At 52.1% G+C, this 16,394-nt stretch overlaps 6 protein-coding genes across 6 annotated transcripts; 3 read left to right on the top strand and 3 right to left on the bottom strand.

Annotated features, from left to right (window-relative positions):
- Positions 1-599: 599 nt before the first annotated feature.
- On the bottom strand, positions 600-1,982 carry SETTUDRAFT_28244 (uncharacterized protein; the record flags this gene model as incomplete). The annotated part of the gene is made up of 5 exons (XM_008026525.1): positions 600-954; positions 1,020-1,100; positions 1,147-1,609; positions 1,663-1,795; positions 1,842-1,982. The coding sequence occupies 5 exons, from the start codon at positions 1,980-1,982 to the stop codon at positions 600-602; spliced, it is 1,173 nt and encodes a 390-aa protein (XP_008024716.1).
- A 1,250-nt stretch (positions 1,983-3,232) lies between these two features.
- On the bottom strand, positions 3,233-4,765 carry SETTUDRAFT_109463 (uncharacterized protein; the record flags this gene model as incomplete). The annotated part of the gene is made up of 1 exon (XM_008026637.1): positions 3,233-4,765. The coding sequence occupies one exon, from the start codon at positions 4,763-4,765 to the stop codon at positions 3,233-3,235; it is 1,533 nt and encodes a 510-aa protein (XP_008024828.1).
- A 1,216-nt stretch (positions 4,766-5,981) lies between these two features.
- SETTUDRAFT_169028 (uncharacterized protein) lies at positions 5,982-6,831 on the top strand (the record flags this gene model as incomplete). The annotated part of the gene is made up of 1 exon (XM_008026636.1): positions 5,982-6,831. A coding segment is annotated over exon 1 (691 nt), but the record flags the coding sequence as incomplete, so codon positions are not given.
- A 260-nt stretch (positions 6,832-7,091) lies between these two features.
- On the bottom strand, positions 7,092-8,465 carry SETTUDRAFT_161140 (uncharacterized protein; the record flags this gene model as incomplete). Its single annotated transcript, XM_008026635.1, has 3 exons — positions 7,092-8,097; positions 8,251-8,311; positions 8,411-8,465. 3 exons carry the CDS (start codon positions 8,463-8,465, stop codon positions 7,092-7,094), a joined length of 1,122 nt encoding a protein of 373 aa, XP_008024826.1.
- An 880-nt stretch (positions 8,466-9,345) lies between these two features.
- SETTUDRAFT_169027 (uncharacterized protein) lies at positions 9,346-10,936 on the top strand. Its single transcript, XM_008026634.1, has 2 exons — positions 9,346-9,799; positions 9,901-10,936. Exons 1-2 carry the CDS (start codon positions 9,458-9,460, stop codon positions 10,822-10,824), a joined length of 1,266 nt encoding a protein of 421 aa, XP_008024825.1. The 5' UTR covers positions 9,346-9,457; the 3' UTR covers positions 10,825-10,936.
- A 1,707-nt stretch (positions 10,937-12,643) lies between these two features.
- SETTUDRAFT_169025 (carbohydrate-binding module family 43 protein) lies at positions 12,644-14,800 on the top strand. Its single transcript, XM_008026633.1, has 2 exons — positions 12,644-12,902; positions 12,959-14,800. The coding sequence occupies exons 1-2, from the start codon at positions 12,763-12,765 to the stop codon at positions 14,481-14,483; spliced, it is 1,665 nt and encodes a 554-aa protein (XP_008024824.1). The 5' UTR covers positions 12,644-12,762; the 3' UTR covers positions 14,484-14,800.
- Positions 14,801-16,394: the final 1,594 nt, after the last annotated feature.

Here is a 16,394-nt window from a genome sequence, read left to right as displayed (position 1 = left end):
GGCCACGCGCGGCGAGTAACGCGTCTGCCATCCGTCGTACGTCGATAATATGGGGTGGAAAACCACGACGGTCAAGGTCTAGGATCCACTGCACAAGGGACTGCTCTTTAATGGACGATAGCTTACGGTTAACAGACCGTAGCTCTAGTCGTGGCTAAGTACCATGAACGCGAGTATGTAGTGTTAATTGTGGCACATTATATGCTTTTGCAAGAGCACGGATAGATTGTTTTAGATTATTACAATAAGACGCGATAGCAAGGCTTATTCTGCCTTCACGAGAAGTATGTATAGAACGTTGTTGTCGCGGCATGGTGGTGGTTGTGTAGAGCGTCGCGTCAAGTTTGGTGGGGTGCCCAGCTTACTGATCTGCCCAGCTTACTGACCCTGCACGTTAGCTTATAGTATATAAGCCTTAAGCCTATATATGAGAGAGGCTAAGGATTCGTCTTAGAATATAATACTACCTACTACTACTATTAAGCCCTCACTTTCCTGTTCCGTGTCTAAGTTATTAGTAGTTTTAACAAAATCTAGTAATTATACATATTTTGGTGACAAAGGAGACCCGAAAACCCAACTCCTGAAGAGCAAACCCGCTATAGTGGAAGTTCTTTCGGCGCCTGATGATGAGCCTCAATATGCGTAACGCCCAAGCCTTCAGATTTGATCATCTCAATCCGGTAGTATCTTTCGAATAGATTGCCTTGGTCGCTAGCTGGGCTTTCCAGGATCCGTGTGCTTTCGTTACTCTTCACACTTTCTGTCCTCTTAAGCTCATATGCTTCTTGACTGACGCTACCGAGGCGCTCGTGGGACGTGACGCGGACTTCGTTGGTGACAAAGATGTGGCCCCAGGAAATCATGACAGTGGGCCAGAAGATGGGCATGGATGCACACATGATTGCAAAGCTGACTTCGAGCGAAGAGATGATGAGGACCTCGGGGTACCACCTGTACAAGAAAGTCAGCGGCAAGTTCTGCTTCACGATGATGTCCACACTTGGCTGGCTACATACCATACGAAGTCGAAGCTCTGGGCTGAACTTGCGTTGTGCTTGAATGTGCTCCAGAGGCGGAGGATTGCCATCATGACGGCACTGTCTCTGTCAGTTGGCGCCTGGGCATTCGCAACAGAGAACTTACATTGCGCCGAGCGTAAATAAGCCCGTCATGGCGAGAACCTGCCTCCGTCTCAGGTCTTTCCGGAAGTACTCGGTTAGCGGAATAGCAAATATGGATACATCGAATATCATGTTTGTTGCGGAAAACGCGAGCATCAAGTGTTTTGTTTCGAGTGTGGATCGATATCCGTAGCCGTAGCACTTGGCTGCCTTGGTCCTGTCCCAGAAGCCAGACACGGGAAAACATGGGAACCAAGCCATGAAGGCAAATGCCATCGCCCAACAGATAACCATGACAAGGAGGACGATGCAAACGATACGGCGGATACCTTCGCGGAACAGTCTCAGGTATTGAAGGAGGAGCGATATTTTGATCAAGCCCGTTGTGGTATTGTAGGCGCCATTTGTGATGTAGAGCCACATCATGGTCGGTTGTATCATCCCAAGAACAAAGATGAGGTGCTTTCCCAAGCCGTAGTTTGTACCTGCTTGAGTGGTCAGCGATACTCGTACCACAGATACCTCTGGAAACTCGTACAGCAAAGGAACGCTATGGTTGATACGAGGTGGAACACGGCTGCCAGCGCCACGAAGAGGTCATCCAGGCCAGGCTCGCGAAGCACTATTAGTCGGGTATGAAGGCGAAAGGCAACGAATAGCCAACTGATGACCTAAACAGATCAGTCTCTCAGTCCATCTGTCGTGTGAGTTGCGTACCAGGAATGTAATGGTGGTGCCGAATATTGTTCCTTTCTTGTTCGACAACGGGATGTGTTCATTGGGATCGGGGGGATTTTGCATCATCATCGTGATGACTTGGGTGAATCCATTCGCCATGATGGATGGGTTGTCAGTCATGTTGGCTGCTTCGATATGGGGTGCTGGTAGCAGAGGTCCGCCGGCGGATATGTCGAAGAAATAATACAGGCAACGGATAATAAGTTGTGGCTCGGTCCCTTGGGTGGTTTTACCATAGCAGACGCTAGTCAACGATGCTCCAAGAGCCAATCTTTGAGCGGGATTAAACGATTGTAGTATCCATGTGGTTTCGTGCCCGGGTCGCAGGTTTTGTCAGCTTCAAAAGCGGAAGGAAGGCATTTCAGTGGACAGAGATCGCGAGGGACTTTACATTTGGTATTACGTCCACTCGGCGGACGCGATCTGCCGTGATCGTAGGCTGGGATGGCATGCGCTTCAGGGATCTGATTGTAGCAGTGGTGCGACACGCGCTGTCGACCCCACTACCGTTCCTGTGTCCCGAGGTTGCGGTGCGCAAGCTTGAGCGGTGAAGCCGTCGTATTGTTGGTCATGGTTGGTGATTCTCTCGTTGCGCTGACATTGTGCAAGGCGTGATGTTCGACTTCAACAGTGTGGATGGCGACGGTTCTTTCAAAGTTGGAACGCCCATGGCAACAGCCAAGCGTCGGACCATCTTGCAAACGCCTTAGTGGCTGTCAGATTCTCAGCATAACACGGGCTCTAGTTGGTCACTTTGTCATTTTAGACCGGGGATTTTACGCCGACGAGAGGAAGTTTGTTCGTGGCTGAAACACACACACGTGCAAGATCCACATGGTGATGCACAAAACGTATTTAGTAGATGCTGTTGTGCCGTCCCACAGAGATATGGGCGTGTGCAGAGTCATGCAACGCTGCAGTCACGGCTGCGATCCGGGTCATGGGTGATGAAAGCTTCTAGTAATGCATGTCTTAGCATGGTTATTTTTATGGCTGCGATAGACGGGAAAAAAGGAACCTGGGGATGTTGCATTCGACATGCTTGTCGGGCCCTGCCATCACATCTCACGCCCCTCTAGCGCGTGCGAGGCGGGGGGTCTACGGATATTGCGTGATCTTAGGGGCGCCCGATTTGGGCACAGACGACGAACTACCTAGGATGCAAAGGGAACCAGGCCTGTCGATTCCATTATTCCTAATTTTCTTGGACGCGGCACACCCATACCCTGTCACGGTAACTGCCATTCAGCACATTTCCCCCCGGCCAACAACGCCAGGGTAATCGAGTTTTTTCCCCAAGTTGAACGCCTTGAAATGCAGCATAATAACGCCAGACAAGTCGAATCGCGAGACGACAAGGATTCGCGCATTTAGTCCTCCATGGTCATGTCCTCAAAATCATCCAGGAGCTGATCCATTGGGATCTGGATGCCCTCATCCTCGTCGTCGCCGAGACTGCTCTCGGTGTCCATTGCATCAACATCCCGCTGCTTATGTTGAGCCTTGTATAGCGCCATAGTCTGTCGCAGTTCCTGGTCTTCTTCGACATCCTGCAGGAACATTTCAAAGTCGCGCTCCATCCGCTCCTGGTCCTGCTTACGCGGCAGCATCTCGCCTTCATCTTTGTTCATGCGCTTCACACGCCAGTTTCGCTTGTTCTTGCTCTTCCTCGATCGCTGGTAGAACTTCTTGACCAGTACTACATCCGGGATGGCAGAGGCATACTTGTTGTTCTGCTCGAGTACATCAAAAAGCTCGTTGTTGAAGTTGGTGTTGGCAAGCAAGTAGCCCATTACCGAGTCACCAACGTGCAGAATGCCACCAAGGTGAGTTCTGCAATAGTATGTGGTATCATTCACGCCCATGTCAGAGGCACGTGCTATAGTCGCTTCGGCAAGGAAATGGCGTCCTGATTGTTTGCCCAAGGGCTCAATGTCCAAGACGACGAACTCAGTCAGCTCTTGCACATCTGCAAGTGGCCGGAATGGTGTCCTCCAATAGATGTCGGTAGCGACGTCGGCGGTTTGTAGGGTTGCGGGGTCAAGCAGTTGGACGGATGTGCCAATGCGTGAGCAGATGGTAAGAGGCGAAATGTTGCCAATCTTCTTCGCGAGCGGAATGGGAAGCACCACAAGATCATCTTTGCAGATGGGGACAATCTCGCACGAGAAGGAGAATTTGTAGTTCTTGGTCGAGGTGTGGATGTCGTGTGAGATGAGTTCCTCGGATCTTTTGATGTTGACCGGGATGACGGCCTTCAAAAAGTCGCAAAACGCCACCGCGTGGTTCCTCTGTGCGAAGAAGAAGTCGATACCATCGTGCACCTCCTTGATGTTGATGGTGTCCTTGTGTGCCCCGTGCTTCAAGATCAACTGCTCCAGATACAAGAACGTCCTCTTGTGCGGCACCTTTTGTCGCACCTGCACGCAAGCCCTCCATGTGTTGTGGGTGTAGCTCTTTGCGCAGTCTGGGCACTGGTTGTAGTTTTGTGTGTATTCGACCTCGAACGTCTGCTGCATGATGGCGCCCTCGTTGATTTCCGACTGCACCGTAATCTTGACCTTTATCCTTCTGCTGTGCGGCTCCGTCCAGATAAAGTTGGCATCGATGATTCTCAGCTTGTTCAGTCCACGCAGTTTCCGGAGGCACAAGGCGAGCAGTTCACGCGACTCGGGGGGCGCGACAACCCAGGTCGAGGGAGGGGAGAGCCATCGGTCGCAGTCGCGGCACATGAGCAGGATGGCCTCGCGCTGGATGCCGCCGGTGACATCGGTTTTGAGCTTTATGCAGTCGTAGCAGAAGGCACCGGATATGGTGCCATCGACAGGCGCTCCACAGTCGGCGCAAAGAATCGTGGCTGCGTTCTTGGGCGCAGGCGCAAAGGAGCGCTGAGCGTCTGTCATTGTGCCGTCCATTCTGGGCGATGATGTTCCAAAGGCGAGTGGTGTCGTCAAGACGACGGGTCCCTCTGGTCGTTGGCGAGGGGAAGGATCTGGGTATCGAGCGGAAGGAAAAGGCAAAAAGTGTTTACTTATGAGTCGAAAAGTGTGGCGAGTCTGCTTGGAAATTCACCCGCGACTAAAACACGACCCCGCCAAAATTTCCTGCCCACTTCAGACATTCGCCGCACTGATAAGGTGCTTATCGTCACGTGATCCCGTCTTCACCCACTGGATTAGCGACCACGAAGCCACACCAGTCACAGACATCAGTGCTCCCACAAGCACGCATCCAAACTTCAAGCCTTCGCTACCAGCTTGCTAGCTTCAGTCTGTACACTGATCGGACTCATTGACACTAACGGTAGAGTTGGGAAATGGTGCTGGTGAAGCAGTGGCGTTTGCACTAACATCGCTCCCTTAACTCTGGCTTCGGTACCTGGAGTACTTTCATCTCCGGAAGCCATCGCATTCCTCGACTGTTTTATCTTCTTCTCGAAACATGGCAACGCCGTTTGAAAGCTTCCTTAGGCAAGCGACAGTCAGTCGCCGCGGAGCTCGCGTCTTCTGATTGCGCTAGCAGGGATTTACAAAAGGCCCATGTCATTGAGAAATGCCATGTACACGACGCCACACACGCAGCAGCACCACCATTGCACCTCGCCATGTCGCTTTCAAGGGCTGTTTCTTCGAGGTTTATTTGCACCTCTTGTCTGAGGGCCGGTGCGCGTGCCTCGGCAACAGCCCCAAACTCCAACCGCGTAGTATGTCGCGCTTCGCCTTTGAGACTTTCGCCATGCGCCTTCAGCACGAGCACGTCCAGAAGGTTGCAAAACGACTCTTTGACGGAGGACTCCGAATTCGCTTTTCCCAGCGACAAAGTACAGCGCACTACGACCAATGACGTCCCCGCCGAAGACCTAGAAAAGGCTGCGCCAGAAACCACTGTCGAAAGTGCCCACTCCACCGCGCCCCCTGCCGAGGCTTCTATACCATGGTACCTGAAACAACAGTCGTCTATCCAGACGCCAGTACAACAGCCTGCCGAAATCCCCGACCTACCACCCAATCCCCCGCCGCTCCTCGAAACGCTTCTCGACTACATTGCAGTCACAGCTGGTCTCGATGACCTCCAACTGCTTGACCTGCGAGATCTCGATCCCCCACCAGCGCTGGGCCCAAAATTAATCATGATTCTCGCGACTGCTCGGTCCGAGAAACATCTACACGTAGCAGCAGACCGCTTCTGTCGCTACCTACGACGAGAACATGGGTTGAAGGCGGATGCAGCCGGATTGCTGGGCCGGAACGAGCTGAAGATCAAGCTGAGGCGAAAGGCAAAACGGATGAGGATGCTGGCAAATGTGGGCGGGACAATGCCAGAGGGTAACATTGACGATGGAATCCGCACGGGCTGGATCTGCTGTACATTGGGCAAGCTGGAGGCGCACCCTGAAGATACACACATGCCTGGCGACGATGTGGAACAGTTTGTGGGCTTCAGAGATGTCAAGCCAGGTGTTAATGTGGTGGTGCAAATGTTCACCGGGGAGAAAAGAGCAGAAGTAGATCTGGACACTCTATGGGGCGGTGTAGTAAGAACGTACCAAAGAAAAATCAAGACGGCCGATGAAGCTTTGAAAGACTTAGAGGAGGACATAGAGGATCTTGAAGAAGATGTAGAAGACGACGATTACCAAGTTCAACGCCAGTCACGAGGTGTAAACAAGCAGCCCACCGAAACGACTAAGTCTGCTACTCCTCCTACGCCAACACAGCAAATACGCAGACCGCGACCAACTCCCGGAGATGTCTTTCCGCCTGCCTCGTTTCCGAATCCACAGAAGCAGATACGCAGGCTGCACACTGTTGGTCTGATGAAGTAGACCGTGTCAGACTTGGAGGCTTTTTTTTGGCCAGCTTCTATTGAGATACATCATGGCGATTCAAACGATTGTAAAAAATATGAAAACAAGACGAATGTAGAAAATAATGTACAACGAATCCCATCCAACACACACCTTCCATCCCTATCGATGCAACATGCTCCACCCACAAAAGGAAAAGTCGCCTCTATTCTCTCTCTCCTGGTAATGCAGAAACACAAAAGTCCACCACACCCATCATAACAATGCATCTCTTTCAAGCATACATGCATCCCATGATTTCTCCCGGCCCACGCAAACCCCCCCCCCCCGCCCATCAGCCATCATCCCACGCTATGGTATCCGTCTCTCTCTCTCTCTCTCTCTCTGTGTGTGTGTGTTTGTGTCGACTCTCTATCTCTCCATCAAAACACCTTTCCCACAACAAACGCCTCAAATACGGAATTCTCCAGCAACTGCCTCTCTACGACGCCGCCAAACCCATGACACTTGATGCCTTCGACCAGCTTCTCCTTGAGCGCCTCCCACCGCGCCACCTCGAGGTCCGCAAAGCCCTGCTGCCGCCTGACGTACTCCCACGCCTGCACGGGCGTGACTTCAGTGTCGCCGAGTGGAATTGCAGCTGACAATGCGAGAAGCTGCTCGAGGCTTGCGCGCGGAACTCGCCAGGGCTGGTGTGAGTGCTGGCGTTGGCCTGGCGGCGATGGGTGGTTATGCAGTACGCAGGCGGAGAGCGTAAGTGCGTGGCCGGTGTTGAGCGGGGAAAAGGTACCTGTGGATGCGGAAGTAGGCGGGCTGGATAGCGACGACGACGTGTCTGAGGAGAGGAGCGGTGATGTGGGCGGCACGTCGATATGGGAGAGACAAGGGGATTCCAGGGTTAACACGAAGTCCATGCCGACGATTTCCGGGTCGAGGCTGCCGAGTGAGGCTTTAGTAATGGTCGTGGATATGCTGTTGTTGGGGGTTGCGGAGCCGGATGAGGGCGGCGAGACAAATGGTGCCCTGATGGATTGAGGAGAGGAAGACTTGGTCTGGTATGTCTGACATGTCTGGTGGACAAAGACTTGTTTTCGCCAGTTGCGCTTCTTGCTCGTGGAGTCTTCTTGCGTCACGGACAGTACAAGCGTATCATCGGGCGCTGTGTCTGAAGAAGAAGGGGGAGAGGCAGAAGAAGAATAAGAAGAATACCCGGGGCTACCGTTGCTGCTATTGTTTGGGATGACATGCTGATCTCTTGTCAGTCCTATTGGCACCGCAATGCCATGCTGATTTAAGTATTGCTTGAGCGCAGTGTTCTCAGCAAACAGTGCTTTCGCCTCCGTCTCGAGGCGTGCTTTAGTGGCGCGGAGACGCACGACTTCGCTTTCCAGAGACGCAGTATATGCTTCTTTTCGCTCGCGATGGGTCCTACAGTATCCACCCGCTTTAGTACGTACAAAAAAGGCGTATGATATACCCATGGAGCGCACAACATATTACCCAGAAACAGGGTATTCACAAACAGCGATCAGACTGGGGAAACCCGGAGAGGATGTTGCAATAAAACAGTCCGAAACGTACTTTTGTGCCCTGCGAACTTGCTCTCTTCGTCTTTGTACCGGGTTCTGAGATGCAATTGAATCTGCTTGCAGTGTAAGAACAAGAAACGCTTGTTCAGGGTATATAGACATGTATCTGGCTTCCAGCCTTGCAGGAGCGAGAGCGATGCCCGCGTACGTACCATCTGGCGAAGGCGTGCTGTCGCCTTTAAAAGGCTTAAATACGAATTTCCGCATAGGGCAATATACAGGGCGCTGATGTCACGCTGCGGTAGCGAGAGTGTTAAAAGGAAGACGTGCAGTAGGCAATGGAAAAAGCCGCAAGCAAGTCTCAGACCCCACGTGGCCCTTTGCCTGCCGATTCGCCGAGTGCAACTTATATAACGGGATTTCTCGTTCTCAATTGGTAAGGGGAAAGGATGCGAGGGTGGTAGATGTGTGATGCGATTGGACCGAGGCGTCGCCAACTCGATATGCAATAGGCGTGCAGGAGAAGGCGCATACAAAGACACCCTCCTTATGTTGAATCTGTAACCGCTGGCCCATCTGGGTTGTGCCCATGCCACAAGGCTGAGAGACACGCCAAGTCAGGCGAGCCAAGCCTTCCTTCGCAGCCTCCGCCTCCACATAATGTTCGAGCCACCCGAGCACCAAGGGGGGTTGAGTGGAAAGATGGCTCGGGCTAGCCGCAACAGGCAATCTTGGTTGGTGAATCAATTTTCCCGTCTGGGTAACGATCGTTGTTACTTCTGTCGCTTGTCGTTTTTGACACGGCCCCTGTTTCGCGTTAACCAATGACAACTGCATCACCTGTCGCTGTCGACCTGGCTGATTTGATGAAGCCACACAGCCTTTCAACACTGTCCTGGCACCAAGCGTGACTCGGCTAGCCTTGGCTGTAGGACAAGATGTCTTGAATGATGCCTTTCGGCCCCAGGTCCTCCGCGCGAAGATGGCACTATGCCTATTTAGGCAATTTTGATCTGGTAATCTTGGGGTGAACGGTTGCACCAGGCAGTCATCTCTCGTCAGTGGCTTCTAGAGTATGAGATCACGTATAAAGAGCTGAGGCAGCTGGGTGTTTAGTCGACAGACACAGCTAACCTTTTCATCATTACCTTCATTAATACTCTGTTCGCTTGTGATACCCCTGCGAATCGGTATTTCCGAATATTCATTCTTTTTGCATTCTTTAAACATAAACACCAGACAGTGTTTCGTCCGGCACTATGCGTTCCTCAGCTCTTATCCTTTACCTGCTCCCGCTCCTGGCCGAAGCGGCTCCGCACTCGCGAAAAGGTCAACAGCAACAAAATGATGCTAGTACGGGCTGTATTGCCCAGCAACAGGAGAAGAAAAAGGACGGCGCCAAAGTCGGAAAGGCAATTTACATGATCACCAACGACGCTCAGAACGCCGTAGTTGCAATCCCCATTGGAGCCGACGGCAAGCTATCAGCCGGCAAGATGGCGAAGACAGGCGGTGCAGGATCCATTGCCCTTGGTGCAGATGGCAAGCCAGCGACGCCTGATGCATTGGTTGGCCAGTCTGCACTGACGGTCGTCGGCCATGTAAGTTTCCACGTGGTCCTCATACCGTCATTACTCAGAAGCCCTGTCCCATTTGAGGAATGCAACGAAACGACTCTAGGCCCAGCTAACATGTATTCCAGAACCTTCTCGCTGTCAATCCCGGCTCCAACACGCTTACCATGATGGCAATTTCAGCCAACGACCCAACATCACTGAAACGCGTGGGTAAGCCCGCTGCCATTCCAGGCGAGTTTCCCAACACCGTTGCCGCATCGGCAAAGAACAAACTGGCCTGTGTTGGCACGACCGGGGCCAAAGCTGGTATCTCTTGCGCAAGTTTCTCACACCAAGGCCTCGGAGAAATGGATAATCTTCGCGAGTTCGACATTAAACAGACGACGCCGCCAGTCGGACCTACCAACACCGTGTCGCAAACTTTCTTCTCGGCAGACGAGTCGAATCTGTTCACAACTGTCAAGGGTGACCCTGCTGTGAATAACACTGGCTTCCTATCTACCTTTCCCGTTCAGGCAGGAAAAGGAGGCGGCGCTGCTGTTTCGGCAAAGGGGACGCAGAGCTCGCCCAATGGCACGGCCGTACTCTTTGGCTCAGCCATTGTTCCCAACGACCCTTCGTCTCTCTTTGTCACCGATGCGTCCTTTGGCGCGGCTGTCTTGTCCGTCAACAAAGATGGCCAGGCAAGTGTCAAGGGCAAGGCTGCTATCGATGGCCAAAAGGCTACTTGCTGGGCTACCATCTCGGATGCGACAAAGAGCGCATTTGTCACTGACGTCGCTGTCAACCACGTTGTCGAGATGAGCATAAAGGATGCGAGCATCATCAAGACGCTTGACTTGTCTGCCAACGGCGACCCAGGCCTGATTGATCTCCGCGCTGCGGGTGACTTTGTCTATGCGCTCAGCCCGGGTAATGGCACAACCAATGCGGCTGTTACTGTTCTCGACGTGTCTGGAGGACAGGGGTCGATGAAGCAAGTGCAGCATTTTGACCTGGGAAGTATGGGCGTGGGCAAGACAGCTCAAGGCATGGCCGTTCTGTTGTAAAATAGGGTTAGGGGTGTTGCCAGTATCAACGTCAGCGTAATGGGTCATGTTCGACCGTCCTTTTATCTTGAGTATCGTATATAGGGCCATGGAAATTAACTTTTATGATTTTTGTACCACTTTATGTGTCCAGATAGAGATTCAGATTGAAGTGTCTGCTGCGCCACGTCATTGATTGATCATACTAGAATCTGGCAGCTGTCAGCGATGACGCAAGCTAAGGTTTCGAAGTTTCCCTGTCCCAAACGTCGGCGTATCGGTGCATCCATGATAGACACTGTTGCTCCAGTTTACAAGCTTCGCGTCTGAAATGCTTGTGATGTGAAGCAGTAAACACGCCGGCGGTGAAAGAGGACAATTTTGCGATATTTCTGTGGGCCCACTGATCATCGCCCCTTCTAGTACATCTGCTATTGGTGTTCTCTGTAGTAAGGGGCTCTTAAGTTCGTTTAGAATCTTGATCCGATGGGCGGCCACCGAGAAACGCGTGTGAGCGGCTTCATTAGTGGTCCTCAGCCAGTCAGCTAGAGGGGACCAATAATCTGCTAGACTGCTCGCCGAAGTTGAGCTACTTTTTGGTATCGGAACCGGAAATAACACGAGTGTTCATCGCATTTAGCGCTCCTGTATAGGCCATGGTTGGGTCCGCTCGGAGGCTAGCGTTTGTGCTGCGCCACAAAGCGGTTGATCATGGCGGCTTTACTTGAGATTTCGCCGGCAATGTACCACTCAAGGCACAGGTGCAGTTTCAGTCCAACACCATGGTTTCACAGCGCAAGAGTTGTCTGGCAGCGTCGCAGCCTCACAATTGGTTGCGGTGTCGTCGGACCAGGGCTGAAAGCATTTAGCCTACTGGCCGAACCTGATGTGGCGTCTGGACCGGGCCTGAGTGGATTTCTACGAGGCTGCTTGCGTTAGAGCAGCTGCAAAGCCGCGACGCGGTGTTTTGCAGAAAAGGAGCGGACTTGTGCATGAGGGGCGGCTAAGGCTGTATTGGGCTTAGGTGAAGGTATGGGCGAGGAGGAAAAACTAGCGCAGCGAGGTGTCGTGGCCGGGCAGTGGCTTGGGGAAAGCATATGCGTACAGCATCTCCGGACAAGACGATATCGGGTGTGTATTGCGTAGTGCAGACACGCAGCCAGGGCGACGTGCTTTCTGGTCCCTGATTGTCTCTTGAAGAGGAAGACGATAGTCCGGGTGGAGCGGGGCTCGTATACTGCGCGAATAGGCGCATGCAAACGGTGGCTAGCTGGGCTGCCACATGTAAGCGTCCAGGGCCTGTTGGAGAGTGGCGCGTCGGGGTGCCGGGTGCCGGGTGCGAGGCAAGGGTCAGGCCGGCGCCAGGTTACGGCCGTGTGGTTAGACGACTCAGAAAAGGAGGTTGACGGGCAGGACGATGGCCAGCGGGCGCAGTTCGCGCAGAGGGGAGAGGGGGAGCGATGGCAAGAGAGAAGAAGACGATGGAGGAGAAGCAAGCAGAGAGCTTCGCCCAGGACAAGGCGCGAAAAGCTGGGGAAGGCAGCCATGCCAAGGCGCGCGCAAAAGCTTAGCACGGGATTGGTGGATCGGTGGCCTAATCGCTGCGCCCCACCCATCACTACCGTCTGCCGGGTGTCGCTGTCATCGTCGTCTACACTGCGCCGCCACCTCGGCCCGGCCTGCGCCATGATTAGAATAGCTCGCCAATACTCGTGCTCGATCCTCTCGCAGCCGCATGTCGTAGCAGCAGCCCCCCCAGACACGCGTCCTGCGCCTCATCAAAAACCCGCCCGCCCCCGGACTGTCCGTCAAGCCGCCCTATTCTTCTTGCCCGCCACTACTCTTCTTCACCCTCGCCTTCGCACCCTCGAGTCGCAACAAGTGCTCTAGCAAAGCTTCGACGGCTCCGCGGACACTCGTTCATCTTCTTCGTACACTCGCTATCCGTGCCAAACCACCATGGTCGTGTGGAAGGGCCTGCTTTCGACCGCAGTCGCTGCCTTGGCTGCCAGCGGGGCTCAGGCCGCCAGCTACGACGACATTCCCGACATTCAGGTCGTTGGCCAGCATTTCTTCTACACAAACAATGGCTCGCAGTTGTACGTGCCAGCCGGCCTGCATTCGCCTGTCGCATCGCACTGACATGTCTGCCCAGTTTCATGAAGGGTGTTGCCTACCAGCAAAACTACAACCCCAATGGCTCCACTAGCACAAACGTTACATACACCGACCCCCTCGCCGACGGCAATGCCTGCCGACGAGACATTCCTTACCTCAAGCAACTCTTCACAAACGTCATCCGTGTCTATGCCATTGACCCGACAAAGAACCACGATGACTGCATGGCGCAGCTGGCCAGCGCTGACATTTACGTCGTTTCGGATTTGGGCGAGCCCGCGACATCCATCAACTCAAATGATCCCGAGTGGGACGTTACCCTTTACCAGCGGTACACGGGCGTCATCGACTCGCTCGCCAAGTACAAGAACGTCATTGGTTTCTTCGCCGGTAACGAGAACGTCAGTGCCGACAACCAGACGGCGGCTGCTGCATTTGTCAAGGCTGCTGTCCGCGACACCAAGGCTTACATCCAGACGCAAAAGTACCGCAAGACGCTGGGTGTGGGATACGCTACCGCTGACGTGCCTTCGCGCGACGATCTTGCCCACTACTTTGCCTGCGAGCCCGGTAACACGGGCAACAGCACATCTATTGACTTCTGGGGCTACAATGTGTACTCGTGGTGCGGCGACAGCAGCTACCAGGCTTCCTCTTACGATGAGCGTGTCAAGTTCTTCAGCGACTATCCTGTCCCTGTCTTCTTCGCCGAGTACGGATGCATTGTGGGTCTTCCGGGCGGTCCTACCAGCCGTCCCTTTACCGAAGTTCCCGTCCTGTTTGGCAACATGACTAGTGTATTCTCCGGAGGTATCGTCTACGAGTGGTTCATGGGCGCCAACAACTACGGCCTTGTCGAAATCACCGACAACGGTGCCAGCGTCTCGCCCTACCCTGACTTTACCTCTCTCCGCAATCAGTTGGCCAAGGTTTCGCCGACCAGCACCAAGCTCTCAGACTACAAGCCTTCCAACACGCCGCCTGCGTGCCCTACTGTCAGTGGCACATGGCTTGCCAACCCTACTCCATTGCCTCCGACCGTCAACCCCCAGCTCTGCTCCTGCATGGTACAGAGTCTGGACTGTGTCTACACTTCCGACGACGACAAGGCCTACGGCAAGGATTTTGGCTACATCTGCGGCCAAAACGAAAAGAACTGCGCGGGTATTACTCGCAATGCTACCATGGGCGCATACGGCGCTTACTCTGGCTGCAACCCCAAGGACCAACTTGCCTTTGCCGCCAACCAATACTACATTGGCCAAGGCAAGCGCTCCGATGCCTGCAAGTTCTCTGGCAGGGCCAGCGTTCAACAAGCAACCACTGCCAGCGGCTGTGCGTCTCTCCTGAGCCAAGCCGGCGTAAACGGCCAAGGCACCGTCCCCACTGCTACCGGCAGAGGAGGCAGCGCGGGTGGTAGCGCAGCTTCGGGCTCGCACTCTGGCTCCAAGGGCGCTGCTGCCAACATCAACGCCCCGGGTTTCTTCGCCCATGGCCAGCTGGTAATGAGCGCCTACACTGTCATGGCTGCTGCCAGTTTCTTCGCCATGCTCATGCTATAAATAATTCCACACAAAGCGTACAAAGCAAAAGAAATGGGTGTACCATATATCTCCTTGCGTTTTTTTTTCCTTTTATTTTCCCCTATTCAATACTGGAGATGGATAGAAGAGGTATAATAAGAAAGGCATGTTTGGTCTTTTTTTGGCAGGCTAGGAAGAGACTCTTTTTTTTTACATTAGTCCTTATAGTCTCCCATCCTTTTTAAAAAAAATCCATCCTTCAAAAAAAAACAATGGCCTTGGCCTTTCTTTATCCACTTTGATATCTATCTCCTCTACTGTTGTTTTTTCATAGATGTGCTAAACTTACACTTTCTTCCCCCTTCTTTTAAGCATGTACATAAACACTACAAATGCCGATATACCAATGTGCCCATGTTTTTCTGGCCTCTCCCTGATTCTGTTTTGCCTGTTTTCGGTCATGCGAAACACGAAGCTGGTTTTTGCTGCAGTCCATGTCGCATCCGTGTGGAGCTTGTTGCAGCTTGCATTGTATGCGGGGATTGAGATGTGTGCTACGGATGTAAGTGTGTCGAGTGAGGTACATAGCAGCAGTGAGATAGAAGTATGGACACATAAAGCAACGTACCATCTATTCTACGTGTCAAATCCCAGCTCGCAAGTCACATCGGCACGAGGTTAAAGGCACGCGCAAGTACAGCGGCGAAAGTGATGAGTATCTTATCTTATAGTAAGTACGCTTGTACAGTACACTTACCAGCTTGTGCCTTTCCCCCCTATTTTTTGATATCTTCCTAGCTTTCTTCCAAGATTCTTGCCTACATGCGTATTACGCACTCTGGAGATATAGCGTATGTAAACACACATCTTATAGCGTTAGCTTTTCCTCGCTCCTCGCACCGCGCTTCTCGCATTGCATTGCATTTTCTCAAAAACGAGTCTTGATTTCCATTATTCTCGGTATTCACGTGATGGAAAGAAAGGATCAAGTGAGTAAATTACTCTCAACGCTAGGTACTTTGGAGCTCAGCGTGAACAAGAGAAGAAGAGATATTTATATGGAAAAAGTGGTATGCAAAATAGGATGAAAGACTAGCTGTGAGAATCCGAATAAGAAGTAGGAATGGAAAAAATGGTAAAGGGATGAGGTACTCCTTCCCTCGCCTGCCCTGCCCTCGTCCTGCTCAAAAAGAAAGAAAGAAAAAAAAGAGAGAGAGAGAGAAAGAGAGGGGCGGAAAGTATGAAGAGCAGATAATTAAGAGTACGTATGAGTCTTGATATGTAGAAAGACTATTTTTCTGATATTACTCTTGTCGGGATATATCTACTCTACCTTCTGCATGGTGTAGAAGATTAGCCTTTTTGCACCACAACTCTACTTTAATCTATTCCACTCTACTTTACTCTACTCTACTCTACTTTACTCTACTCTACTCGACATGATCCCAACCAACCAACTCTACCCCAAGCCCTACAAACCTACCAGCCTACAAGACTAGAAAGCAATGACTCAGAGTATATAGTATTTACAATTATTTAGAATCTTCCTCTCTCTCTCTCCTTCTATGCTTTTCTCTCTCTTTCTCTCTTTCTCTCTTCAAGTCCCGACTACAACCCACAACTCAACTCAACTCAACTCAACTCAACTAAACCCATAAGCCTAACAACAAGAAAAATAAAAAGGCCTAGCTTACCACAAAACCCCGCATCATCAACAAAGAAGAAGAAACGCAACGGCGCATTGCACGCTACACTACACTACACTACACTACACTACACTACACTACACTACACTACACTACACTACACTACACTACACTACACTACACTACACTACACTACACTACACTACACTACACTTAACAAATAAGCAAGCAAACAAACAAACAAACAAACAAACAAACAAACAAACAAACAAACAAACGAACAAACAATTAGGAAACCAAGAAA

This window comes from Exserohilum turcica (assembly GCF_000359705.1).
Source record: "Exserohilum turcica Et28A unplaced genomic scaffold SETTUscaffold_19, whole genome shotgun sequence".
In the NCBI taxonomy this organism is placed as follows: Eukaryota; Fungi; Ascomycota; class Dothideomycetes; order Pleosporales; family Pleosporaceae; genus Exserohilum; species Exserohilum turcicum.
This window is presented reverse-complemented; position numbering and strand designations above follow the sequence as displayed.